Source organism: Lytechinus variegatus, chromosome 19 (genome assembly GCF_018143015.1).
Source record: "Lytechinus variegatus isolate NC3 chromosome 19, Lvar_3.0, whole genome shotgun sequence".
NCBI lineage: Eukaryota > Metazoa > Echinodermata > Echinoidea > Temnopleuroida > Toxopneustidae > Lytechinus > Lytechinus variegatus.
Window position 1 is genome coordinate 10,430,654 of NC_054758.1, and position 12,882 is coordinate 10,443,535.

General features: G+C 38.5%; 1 protein-coding gene across 1 annotated transcript in view; it reads left to right on the forward strand.

The window, feature by feature from the left end:
* The window catches only part of LOC121406274 (sushi, von Willebrand factor type A, EGF and pentraxin domain-containing protein 1-like), a 44,806-nt gene that overhangs the window by 19,021 nt on the left and 12,903 nt on the right, over window positions 1–12,882 (forward strand). Inside the window, 15 exon segments of the mRNA XM_041597292.1 lie at window positions 381–560; window positions 2,120–2,302; window positions 3,074–3,253; window positions 3,717–3,899; window positions 4,629–4,808; window positions 5,271–5,453; window positions 6,182–6,361; window positions 6,824–7,006; window positions 8,376–8,558; window positions 9,285–9,467; window positions 9,584–9,590; window positions 10,004–10,107; window positions 10,835–11,014; window positions 11,477–11,659; window positions 12,387–12,569. Coding sequence (XP_041453226.1) covers window positions 381–560; window positions 2,120–2,302; window positions 3,074–3,253; window positions 3,717–3,899; window positions 4,629–4,808; window positions 5,271–5,453; window positions 6,182–6,361; window positions 6,824–7,006; window positions 8,376–8,558; window positions 9,285–9,467; window positions 9,584–9,590; window positions 10,004–10,107; window positions 10,835–11,014; window positions 11,477–11,659; window positions 12,387–12,569 — 2,475 coding nt within the window.

Sequence of the window (12,882 nt, forward strand, 5' to 3'; positions counted from 1 at the left end):
CTCTTTTGAAACAGATGGGCGTGAGTTCAATTCCCAACTAAGCCATTATTTCCTATAGTGGGATATCGGTCCTCGTTGTGTTGCAATCAGCCCTGATGAGGTTAATGGGTACCCGGCCTGACAACTTCCTTGAATGCTATAAGTACTTTTAAGAATCTGGAGCTAATGTCCGGGTAATACAGTTCGCAATGTAAGAGCCACCTAGATCATGTAGATAATTGTCACTTCATAATTGTTTTATATTACCGCTGATGTTTTTCTGTTCATGATGGTAGCGTCAGCGTTGCTCAGTTGCCAATGATCAATGTTTGTTACAATAAACGACCATTTCTTAAAGATCTTGATTTCTGACATCATCAATTTTTGTTTCGACTGGTCAGTTACTTGTGAGGTTTCTGAATTTGGAGAAAACGTCAATTCGTCTTGTACACCTGGTGAAGAGGTTGGCTTGAACCAAGCATGCACATTCTCTTGTCCGACTGGTTACAATCTGACAGGCCAATCCTCTGTCACATGCACAAGCTCCGGAAATTTCTCGGATGCATTTCCCCAATGTCAGAGTAAGTAAAGAAAGTGAAAAAACATTATCCATTCATTCAAAGCTTGGGAATCTCGGAAAGAAATTTTGGGAATACAATACATGAAAGACGAAATATTCTGCTTTTTTTGCCGATAACCTAAGATTGGGGTAAGATCTAATCTATCTGTCTTCCGTTACATGTGCAAACGCAATATTCTTTTGGAAGAACTTATTTTATGACAGTAAAGAGCTGTGCTCTATTGGCCAAAGACGTTGTATCTCGATGAGAACTTGTGGGAGTATCGTGATTGGAAAACAATCTTTATAGATATACTGAAAATGAAATGTTATTTCCGTCATTAAAGGCAAATGGAAAGTTTCATGCGTTGAGGTCTTTAAAAAATCGACAGTGATTCGATATTACCTGCCTTCTGGAAGGGACATAACTTAGATGGTTTTTGTCTCACCTGCGAAGCAAAGTGACACTATAGGCGCCGCTTTTCCGACGGCGACGGCGGCGGCGGCGGCGTCAACATCAAATCTTAACCTGAGGTTAAGTTTTTGAAATGACGTCATAACTTAGAAAGTATATGGACCTAGTTAATAAAACTTGGCCATAAGGTTAATCAAGTATTACTGAACATCTAACAGAGTTTCATGTCACATGACCAAGGTCAAAGGTCATTTAGGGTCAATGAACTTAGACCATGTTGGAGGAATCAACATCGAAATCTTAACCTGAGGTTAAGTTTTTGAAATGTCATCATAACTTAAAAAATATATGGACCTAGTTCATGAAACTTGTACATAAGGTTAATCAAGTATCACTAAACATCCTGCATGAGTTTCATGTCACATGACCAAGGTCAAAGGTCATTTACGGTCAATGAACTTTGGCCGAATTTGGGATTTCTGTTGAATTCCCATCATAACTTTGAAAGTTTATGGATCTGATTCATGAAACTTGGACATAATAGTAATCAAGCATCACTGAACAATTTGTGCAAGTTTCAGGTCTCATGATTAAGGTCAAAGGTCATTAAGGGTCAATGAACTTTGGCCGAATCGGGGGTATCTGTTGAATTACCATTATAACTTTGAAAGTTTATTGGTCTAGTTCATTAAACTTGGACATTAGAGTAATCAAGTATCACTGAACATCCTGTGCGCATTTCAGGTCACATGACCAAGGTCAAAGGTCAATGAACTTTGGCCGAATTGGGTGTATCTGTTGAATTACCATCATAACTTTGAAAGTTTATGGATCTGATTCATGAAACTTGTACATAAGAGTAATCAAGTATCACTGAACATCCTGTTCGAGTTTCAGGTCACATGATCAAGGTCAAAGGTCATGTAAGGTCAATGAACTTTGGCCATGTTGAATAACCATCATATCTCTGTAAGTTTATTGGTCTAGTTCATAAAAAGTGGACATAAGAGTAACCATGTATCACTGAACATCTTTTGCGAGTTAGAGTAGTATTCAAAGTCAGCACTGCTGCTATATTGAACCGCGTGATGCAGGTGAGACGGCCAGAGGCATTCAACTTGTTGTTAGTTGCTGACACTCGTACTGATTTATTTCTTTCAAATTAGTTGTGATGTGCGCTGTTACTTCACTGGCAGACAAAGTAAACTCCTCTTGTACACCTGGCAGTCAAGTAAACTATGAAGAAGAATGTACCTTTTCTTGTTCAACCGGTTATGAGCTGATCGGACCGTCATCCGTTAACTGCACAAGCTCTGGAAATTTCTCTCACTCATTTCCCGAATGTCAGGGCAAGTTGGACTTAAAAGCTTTGTATCATGCTAAATAATTGTCAATTACCTAATTAAGTAAGAAAGAGACTTCCACACCCTAGGTGAGAAAATTTAAATTTTTTGAACAGTATATTCAGTATTTAAAAGAGCGGATATGACGTTGTCTTTATCCAGATATTGGTATACTAGCCTCAATTTATTGGTCAAGATAGTGGTGATTAAGATGATGACAATGAAGATGATGGATATTATTACAGTGATTATAGGGGATAATATAGGGGGTACGTTGTGATTCTTGCGTGGTAATCAAAGTATTTATACTATTGGCATGATTGTAGTAATATAGGCATGAAGCGACGTGGTCTAGACCTTCTGACTCACACCTTTGAAACAGATGGGCGTGAGTTCAATTCCCAACTAAGGCATTATTTCCTAAAGTGGGATATCGGTCCTCGTTGTGTTGCAATCAGCCCAGATGAGGTTAATGGGTACCCGGCCTGACGACTTCCTTGAATGCTGTACCGGCCTGACGACTTCCTTGAATGCTATAAGTACTTTTAAGAATCTGGAGCTAATGTCCGGGTAATACAGTTCGCAATGTAAGAGCCACCTAGATCATGTAGATAATTGTCACTTCATAATTGTCTTATATTACCGCTGATGTTTTTCTGTTCATGATGGTAGCGTCAGCGTTGCTCAGTTGCCAATGATCAATGTTTGTTAGAATAAACGACCATTTCCTAAAGATCTTGATTTCTGACATCATCAATTTTTGTTTCGACTGGTCAGTTACTTGTGAGGTTTCTGAATTTGGAGAAAACGTCAATTCGTCTTGTACACCTGGTGAAGAGGTTGGCTTGAACCAAGCATGCACATTCTCTTGTCCGACTGGTTACAATCTGACAGGCCAATCCTCTGTCACATGCACAAGCTCCGGAAATTTCTCGGATGCATTTCCCCAATGTCAGAGTAAGTAAAGAAAGTGAAAAAAACATTATCCATTCATTCAAAGCTCCCGAATCTCGGAAAGAATTTTTGGGAATACAATACATAAAAGACGAAATGTTCTGTTTTTTTGCCGATAACCTAGGATTGGGGTAAGATCTAACCTATCTGTCTTCCGTTACATGTGCAAACGCAATATTCTTTTGGAAGAACTTATTTTATGACAGTAAAGAGCTGTGCTCTATTGGCCAAAGACGTTGTATCTCGATGAGAACTTGTGGGAGTATCGTGATTGGAAAACAATCTTTATAGATATACTGAAAATGAAATGTTATTTTCGTCATTAAAGGCAAATGGAAAGTTTCATGCGTTGAGGTCTTTAAAAAATCGACAGTGATTCGATATTACCTGCCTTCAGGAAGGGACATAACTTAGATGGTTTTTGTTAGTTGCTGACACTCGTACTGATTTATTTCTTTCAAATTAGTTGTGATGTGCGCTGTTACTTCACTGGCAGACAAAGTAAACTCCTCTTGTACACCTGGCAGTCAAGTAAACTATGAAGAAGAATGTACCTTTTCTTGTCCAACCGGTTATGAGCTGATCGGACCGTCATCCGTTAACTGCACAAGCTCTGGAAATTTCTCTAACTCATTTCCCGAATGTCAGGGTAAGTTGGACATAAAGGCTTTGTACCATGCTAAATAATTGTCAATTACCTAATTAAGTAAGAAAGAGACTTCCACACCCTAGGTGAGAAAATTTAAATTTTTTTAACAGTATATTCAGTATTTAAAAGAGCGGATATGACGTTGTCTTTATCCAGATATTGGTATACTAGCCTCAATTTATTGGTCAAGATAGTGGTGATTAAGATGATGACAATGAAGATGATGGATATTATTACAGTGATTATAGGGGATAATAAAGGGGGGTACGTTGTGATTCTTGCGTGGTAATCAAAGTATTTATACTATTGGCATGATTGTAGTGATATAGGCATGAAGCGACGTGGTCCAGACCTTCTGACTCTCACTTTTGAAACAGATGGGCGTGAGTTCAATTCCCAACTACGGCATTATTTCCTATAGTGGGATATCGGTCCTCGTTGTGTTGCAATCAGCCCAGATGAGGTTAATGGGTACCCGGCCTGACGACTTCCTTGAATGCTATAAGTACTTTTAAGAATCTGGAGCTAATGTCCGGGTAATACAGTTCGCAATGTAAGAGCCACCTAGATTATGTAGATAATTGTCTTATATTACCGCTGATGTTTTTCTGTTCATGATGGTAGCGTCAGCGTTGCTCAGTTGCCAATGATCAATGTTTGTTAGAATAAACGACCATTTCCTGAAGATCTTGATTTCTGACATCATCAATTTTTGTTTCGACTGGTCAGTTACTTGTGAGGTTTCTGAATTTGGAGAAAACGTCAATTCGTCTTGTACACCTGGTGAAGAGGTTGGCTTGAACCAAGCATGCACATTCTCTTGTCCGACTGGTTACAATCTGACAGGCCAATCCTCTGTCACATGCACAAGCTCCGGAAATTTCTCGGATGCATTTCCCCAATGTCAGAGTAAGTCAAGAAAGTGAAAAAACATTATCCATTCAATCAAAGCTCGGGAATCTCGGAAAGAATTTTTGGGAATACAATACATAAAAGACGAAATGTTCTGTTTTTTTGCCGATAACCTAGGATTGGGGTAAGATCTAATCTATCTGTCTTCCGTTACATGTGCAAACGCAATATTCTTTTGGAAGAACTTATTTTATGACAGTAAAGAGCTGTGCTCTATTGGCCAAAGACGTTGTATCTCGATGAGAACTTGTGGGAGTATCGTGATTGGAAAACAATCTTTATAGATATACTGAAAATGAAATGTTATTTTCGTCATTAAAGGCAAATGGAAAGTTTCATGCGTTGAGGTCTTTAAAAAATCAACAGTGATTCGATATTACCTGCCTTCAGGAAGGGACATAACTTAGATGGTTTTTGTTAGTTGCTGACACTCGTACTGATTTATTTCTTTCAAATTAGTTGTGATGTGCGCTGTTACTTCACTGGCAGACAAAGTAAACTCCTCTTGTACACCTGGCAGTCAAGTAAACTATGAAGAAGAATGTACCTTTTCTTGTCCAACCGGTTATGAGCTGATCGGACCGTCATCCGTTAACTGCACAAGCTCTGGAAATTTCTCTAACTCATTTCCCGAATGTCAGGGTAAGTTGGACATAAAGGCTTTGTACCATGCTAAATAATTGTCAATTACCTAATTAAGTAAGAAAGAGACTTCCACACCCTAGGTGAGAAAATTTAAATTTTTTGAACAGTATATTCAGTATTTAAAAGAGCGGATATGACGTTGTCTTTATCCAGATATTGGTATACTAGCCTCAATTTATTGGTCAAGATAGTGGTGATTAAGATGATGACAATGAAGATGATGGATATTATTACAGTGATTATAGGGGATAATATAGGGGGTACGTTGTGATTCTTGCGTGGTAATCAAAGTATTTATACTATTGGCATGATTGTAGTGATATAGGCATGAAGCGACGTGGTCCAGACCTTCTGACTCTCACTTTTGAAACAGATGGACGTGAGTTCAATTCCCAACTACGGCATTATTTCCTATAGTGGGATATCGGTCCTCGTTGTGTTGCAATCAGCCCAGATGAGGTTAATGGGTACCCGGCCTGACGACTTCCTTGAATGCTATAAGTACTTTTAAGAATCTGGAGCTAATGTCCGGGTAATACAGTTCGCAATGTAAGAGCCACCTAGATTATGTAGATAATTGTCTTATATTACCGCTGATGTTTTTCTCTTCATGATGGTAGCGTCAGCGTTGCTCAGTTGCCAATGATCAATGTTTGTTAGAATAAACGACCATTTCCTAAAGATCTTGATTTCTGACATCATCAATTTTTGTTTCGACTGGTCAGTTACTTGTGAGGTTTCTGAATTTGGAGAAAACGTCAATTCGTCTTGTACACCTGGTGAAGAGGTTGGCTTGAACCAAGCATGCACATTCTCTTGTCCGACTGGTTACAATCTGACAGGCCAATCCTCTGTCACATGCACAAGCTCCGGAAATTTCTCGGATGCATTTCCCCAATGTCAGAGTAAGTAAAGAAAGTGAAAAAACATTATCCATTCATTCAAAGATCCGGAATCTCGGAAAGAATTTTTGGGAATACAATACATAAAAGACGAAATGTTCTGTTTTTTTGCCGATAACCTAGGATTGGGGTAAGATCTAATCTATCTGTCTTCCGTTACATGTGCAAACGCAATATTCTTTTGGAAGAACTTATTTTATGACAGTAAAGAGCTGTGCTCTATTGGCCAAAGACGTTGTATCTCGATGAGAACTTGTGGGAGTATCGTGATTGGAAAACAATCTTTATAGATATACTGAAAATGAAATATTATTTTCGTCATTAAAGGCAAATGGAAAGTTTCATGCGTTGAGGTCTTTAAAAAATCGACAGTGATTCGATATTACCTGCCTTCAGGAAGGGACATAACTTAGATGGTTTTTGTTAGTTGCTGACACTCGTACTGATTTATTTCTTTCAAATTAGTTGTGATGTGCGCTGTTACTTCACTGGCAGACAAAGTAAACTCCTCTTGTACACCTGGCAGTCAAGTAAACTATGAAGAAGAATGTACCTTTTCTTGTCCAACCGGTTATGAGCTGATCGGACCGTCATCCGTTAACTGCACAAGCTCTGGAAATTTCTCTAACTCATTTCCCGAATGTCAGGGTAAGTTGGACATAAAGGCTTTGTACCATGCTAAATAATTGTCAATTACCTAATTAAGTAAGAAAGAGACTTCCACACCCTAGGTGAGAAAATTTAAATTTTTTGAACAGTATATTCAGTATTTAAAAGAGCGGATATGACGTTGTCTTTATCCAGATATTGGTATACTAGCCTCAATTTATTGGTCAAGATAGTGGTGATTAAGATGATGACAATGAAGATGATGGATATTATTACAGTGATTATAGGGGATAATATAGGGGGTACGTTGTGATTCTTGCGTGGTAATCAAAGTATTTATACTATTGGCATGATTGTAGTGATATAGGCATGAAGCGACGTGGTCCAGACCTTCTGACTCTCACTTTTGAAACAGATGGGCGTGAGTTCATTTCCCAACTAAGGCATTATTTCCTATAGTGGGATATCGGTCCTCGTTGTGTTGCAATCAGTCCAGATGAGGTTAATGGGTACCGGCCTGAGGACTTCCTTGAATGCTATAAGTACTTTTAAGAATCTGGAGCTAATGTCCGGGTAATACAGTTCGCAATGTAAGAGCCACCTAGATTATGTAGATAATTGTCTTATATTACCGCTGATGTTTTTCTGTTCATGATGGTAGCGTCAGCGTTGCTCAGTTGCCAATGATCAATGTTTGTTAGAATAAACGACCATTTCCTAAAGATCTTGATTTCTGACATCATCAATTTTTGTTTCGACTGGTCAGTTACTTGTGATGTTTCTGAATTTGGAGAAAACGTCAATTCGTCTTGTACACCTGGTGAAGAGGTTGGCTTGAACCAAGCATGCACATTCTCTTGTCCGACTGGTTACAATCTGACAGGCCAATCCTCTGTCACATGCACAAGCTCCGGAAATTTCTCGGATGCATTTCCACAATGTCAGAGTAAGTAAAGAAAGTGAAAAAACATTATCCATTCATTCAAAGATCCGGAATCTCGGAAAGAATTTTTGGGAATACAATACATAAAAGACGAAATGTTCTGTTTTTTTGCCGATAACCTAGGATTGGGGTAAGATCTAGTCTATCTGTCTTCCGTTACATGTGCAAACGCAATATTCTTTTGGAAGAACTTATTTTATGACAGTAAAGAGCTGTGCTCTATTGGCCAAAGACGTTGTATCTCGATGAGAACTTGTGGGAGTATCGTGATTGGAAAACAATCTTTATAGATATACTGAAAATGAAATGTTATTTCCGTCATTAAAGGCAAATGGAAAGTTTCATGCGTTGAGGTCTTTAAAAAATCGAAAGTGATTCGATATTACCTGCCTTCAGGAAGGGACATAACTTAGATGGTTTTTGTTAGTTGCTGACACTCGTACTGATTTATTTCTTTCAAATTAGTTGTGATGTGCGCTGTTACTTCACTGGCAGACAAAGTAAACTCCTCTTGTACACCTGGCAGTCAAGTAAACTATGAAGAAGAATGTACCTTTTCTTGTCCAACCGGTTATGAGCTGATCGGACCGTCATCCGTTAACTGCACAAGCTCTGGAAATTTCTCTAACTCATTTCCCGAATGTCAGGGTAAGTTGGACATAAAGGCTTTGTACCATGCTAAATAATTGTCAATTACCTAATTAAGTAAGAAAGAGACTTGCACACCCTAAGTGAGAAAATTTAATATTTTGAACATTATATTCAGTATTCAAAGAGCGGATATGACGTTGTCTTTATCCAGATATTGGTATATTAACCTCAATTTATTCGTGATGATAGTGGTGATTAAGATGATGATAATGAAGATGATGGATATTATTACAGTGATTATAGGGGATAATATAGGGGGTACGTTGTGATTCTTGCGTGGTAGTCAAAGTATTTATACTATTGGCATGATTGTAGTGATATAGGCATGAAGCGACGTGGTCCAGACCTTCTGACTCTCACTTTTGAAACAGATGGGCGTGAGTTCAATTCCCAACTACGGCATTATTTCCTATAGTGGGATATCGGTCCTCGTTGTGTTGCAATCAGCCCAGATGAGGTTAATGGGTACCCGGCCTGACGACTTCCTTGAATGCTATAAGTACTTTTAAGAATCTGGAGCTAATGTCCGGGTAATACAGTTCGCAATGTAAGAGCCACCTAGATTATGTAGATAATTGTCTTATATTACCGCTGATGTTTTTCTGTTCATGATGGTAGCGTCAGCGTTGCTCAGTTGCCAATGATCAATGTTTGTTAGAATAAACGACCATTTCCTAAAGATCTTGATTTCTGACATCATCAATTTTTGTTTCGACTGGTCAGTTACTTGTGAGGTTTCTGAATTTGGAGAAAACGTCAATTCGTCTTGTACACCTGGTGAAGAGGTTGGCTTGAACCAAGCATGCACATTCTCTTGTCCGACTGGTTACAATCTGACAGGCCAATCCTCTGTCACATGCACAAGCTCCGGAAATTTCTCGGATGCATTTCCCAATGTCAGAGTAAGTAAAGAAAGTGAAAAAACATTATCCATTCATTCAAAGATCCGGAATCTCGGAAAGAATTTTTGGGAATACAATACATAAAAGACGAAATGTTCTGTTTTTTTGCCGATAACCTAGGATTGGGGTAAGATCTAATCTATCTGTCTTCCGTTACATGTGCAAACGCAATATTCTTTTGGAAGAACTTATTTTATGACAGTAAAGAGCTGTGCTCTATTGGCCAAAGACGTTGTATCTCGATGAGAACTTGTGGGAGTATCGTGATTGGAAAACAATCTTTATAGATATACTGAAAATGAAATGTTATTTCCGTCATTAAAGGCAAATGGAAAGTTTCATGCGTTGAGGTCTTTAAAAAATCGACAGTGATTCGATATTACCTGCCTTCAGGAAGGGACATAACTTAGATGGTTTTTGTTAGTTGCTGACACTCGTACTGATTTATTTCTTTCAAATTAGTTGTGATGTGCGCTGTTACTTCACTGGCAGACAAAGTAAACTCCTCTTGTACACCTGGCAATCAAGTAAACTATGAAGAAGAATGTACCTTTTCTTGTCCAACGGTTATGAGCTGATCGGACCGTCATCCGTTAACTGCACAAGCTCTGGAAATTTCTCTAACTCATTTCCCGAATGTCAGGGTAAGTTGGACATAAAGGCTTTGTACCATGCTAAATAATTGTCAATTACCTAATTAAGTAAGAAAGAGACTTGCACACCCTAGGTGAGAAAATTTAATATTTTGAACATTATATTCAGTGTTCAAAAGAACGGATATGACGTTGTCTTTATCCAGATATTGGTATATTAGCCTCAATTTGTGGGTGATGATAGTGGTGATTAAGATGATGATAATGAAGATGATGGATATTATTACAGTGATTATAGGGGATAATATAGGGGGTACGTTGTGATTCTTGCGTGGTAATCAAAGTATTTATACTATTGGCATGATTGTAGTGATATAGGCATGAAGCGACGTGGTCCAGACCTTCTGACTCTCACTTTTGAAACAGATGGGCGTGAGTTCAATTCCCAACTACGGCATTATTTCCTATAGTGGGATATCGGTCCTCGTTGTGTTGCAATCAGCCCAGATGAGGTTAATGGGTACCCGGCCTGACGACTTCCTTGAATGCTATAAGTACTTTTAAGAATCTGGAGCTAATGTCCGGGTAATACAGTTCGCAATGTAAGAGCCACCTAGATTATGTAGATAATTGTCTTATATTACCGCTGATGTTTTTCTCTTCATGATGGTAGCGTCAGCGTTGCTCAGTTGCCAATGATCAATGTTTGTTAGAATAAACGACCATTTCCTAAAGATCTTGATTTCTGACATCATCAATTTTTGTTTCGACTGGTCAGTTACTTGTGAGGTTTCTGAATTTGGAGAAAACGTCAATTCGTCTTGTACACCTGGTGAAGAGGTTGGCTTGAACCAAGCATGCACATTCTCTTGTCCGACTGGTTACATTCTGACAGGCCAATCCTCTGTCACATGCACAAGCTCCGGAAATTTCTCGGATGCATTTCCCCAATGTCAGAGTAAGTAAAGAAAGTGAAAAAACATTATCCATTCAATCAAAGCTCGGGAATCTCGGAAAGAATTTTTGGGAATACAATACATAAAAGACGAAATGTTCTGTTTTTTTGCCGATAACCTAGGATTGGGGTAAGATCTAACCCATCTGTCTTCCGTTACATGTGCAAACGCAATATTCTTTTGGAAGAACTTATTTTATGACAGTAAAGAGCTGTGCTCTATTGGCCAAAGACGTTGTATCTCGATGAGAACTTGTGGGAGTATCGTGATTGGAAAACAATCTTTATAGATATACTGAAAATGAAATGTTATTTTCGTCATTAAAGGCAAATGGAAAGTTTCATGCGTTGAGGTCTTTAAAAAATCGACAGTGATTCGATATTACCTGCCTTCAGGAAGGGACATAACTTAGATGGTTTTTGTTAGTTGCTGACACTCGTACTGATTTATTTCTTTCAAATTAGTTGTGATGTGCGCTGTTACTTCACTGGCAGACAAAGTAAACTCCTCTTGTACACCTGGCAATCAAGTAAACTATGAAGAAGAATGTACCTTTTCTTGTCCAACCGGTTATGAGCTGATCGGACCGTCATCCGTTAACTGCACAAGCTCTGGAAATTTCTCTAACTCATTTCCCGAATGTCAGGGTAAGTTGGACATAAAGGTTTTGTACCATGCTAAATAATTGTCAATTACTTAATTAAGTAAGAAAGAGACTTGCACACCCTAAGTGAGAAAATTTAATATTTTGAACATTATATTCAGTATTCAAAAGAGCGGATATGACGTTGTCTTTATCCAGATATTGGTATATTAGCCTCAATTTGTGGGTGATGATAGTGGTGATTAAGATGATGATAATGAAGATGATGGATATTATTACAGTGATTATAGGGGATAATATAGGGGGTACGTTGTGATTCTTGCGTGGTAATCAAAGTATTTATACTATTGGCATGATTGTAGTGATATAGGCATGAAGCGACATGGTCCAGACCTTCTGACTCTCACTTTTGAAACGGATGGGCGTGAGTTCAATTCCCAACTACGGCATTATTTCCTATAGTGGGATATCGGTCCTCGTTGTGTTGCAATCAGCCCAGATGAGGTTAATGGGTACCCGGCCTGACGACTTCCTTGAATGCTATAAGTACTTTTAAGAATCTGGAGCTAATGTCCGGGTAATACAGTTCGCAATGTAAGAGCCACCTAGATTATGTAGATAATTGTCTTATATTACCGCTGATGTTTTTCTCTTCATGATGGTAGCGTCAGCGTTGCTCAGTTGCCAATGATCAATGTTTGTTAGAATAAACGACCATTTCCTAAAGATCTTGATTTCTGACATCATCAATTTTTGTTTCGACTGGTCAGTTACTTGTGAGGTTTCTGAATTTGGAGAAAACGTCAATTCGTCTTGTACACCTGGTGAAGAGGTTGGCTTGAACCAAGCATGCACATTCTCTTGTCCGACTGGTTACATTCTGACAGGCCAATCCTCTGTCACATGCACAAGCTCCGGAAATTTCTCGGATGCATTTCCCAATGTCAGAGTAAGTAAAGAAAGTGAAAAAATATTATCCATTCAATCAAAGCTCGGGAATCTCGGAAAGAATTTTTGGGAATACAATACATAAAAGACGAAATGTTCTGTTTTTTTGCCGATAACCTAGGATTGGGGTAAGATCTAACCATCTGTCTTCCGTTACATGTGCAAACGCAATATTCTTTTGGAAGAACTTATTTTATGACAGTAAAGAGCTGTGCTCTATTGGCCAAAGACGTTGTATCTCGATGAGAACTTGTGGGAGTATCGTGATTGGAAAACAATCTTTATAGATATACTGAAAATGAAATGTTATTTCCGTCA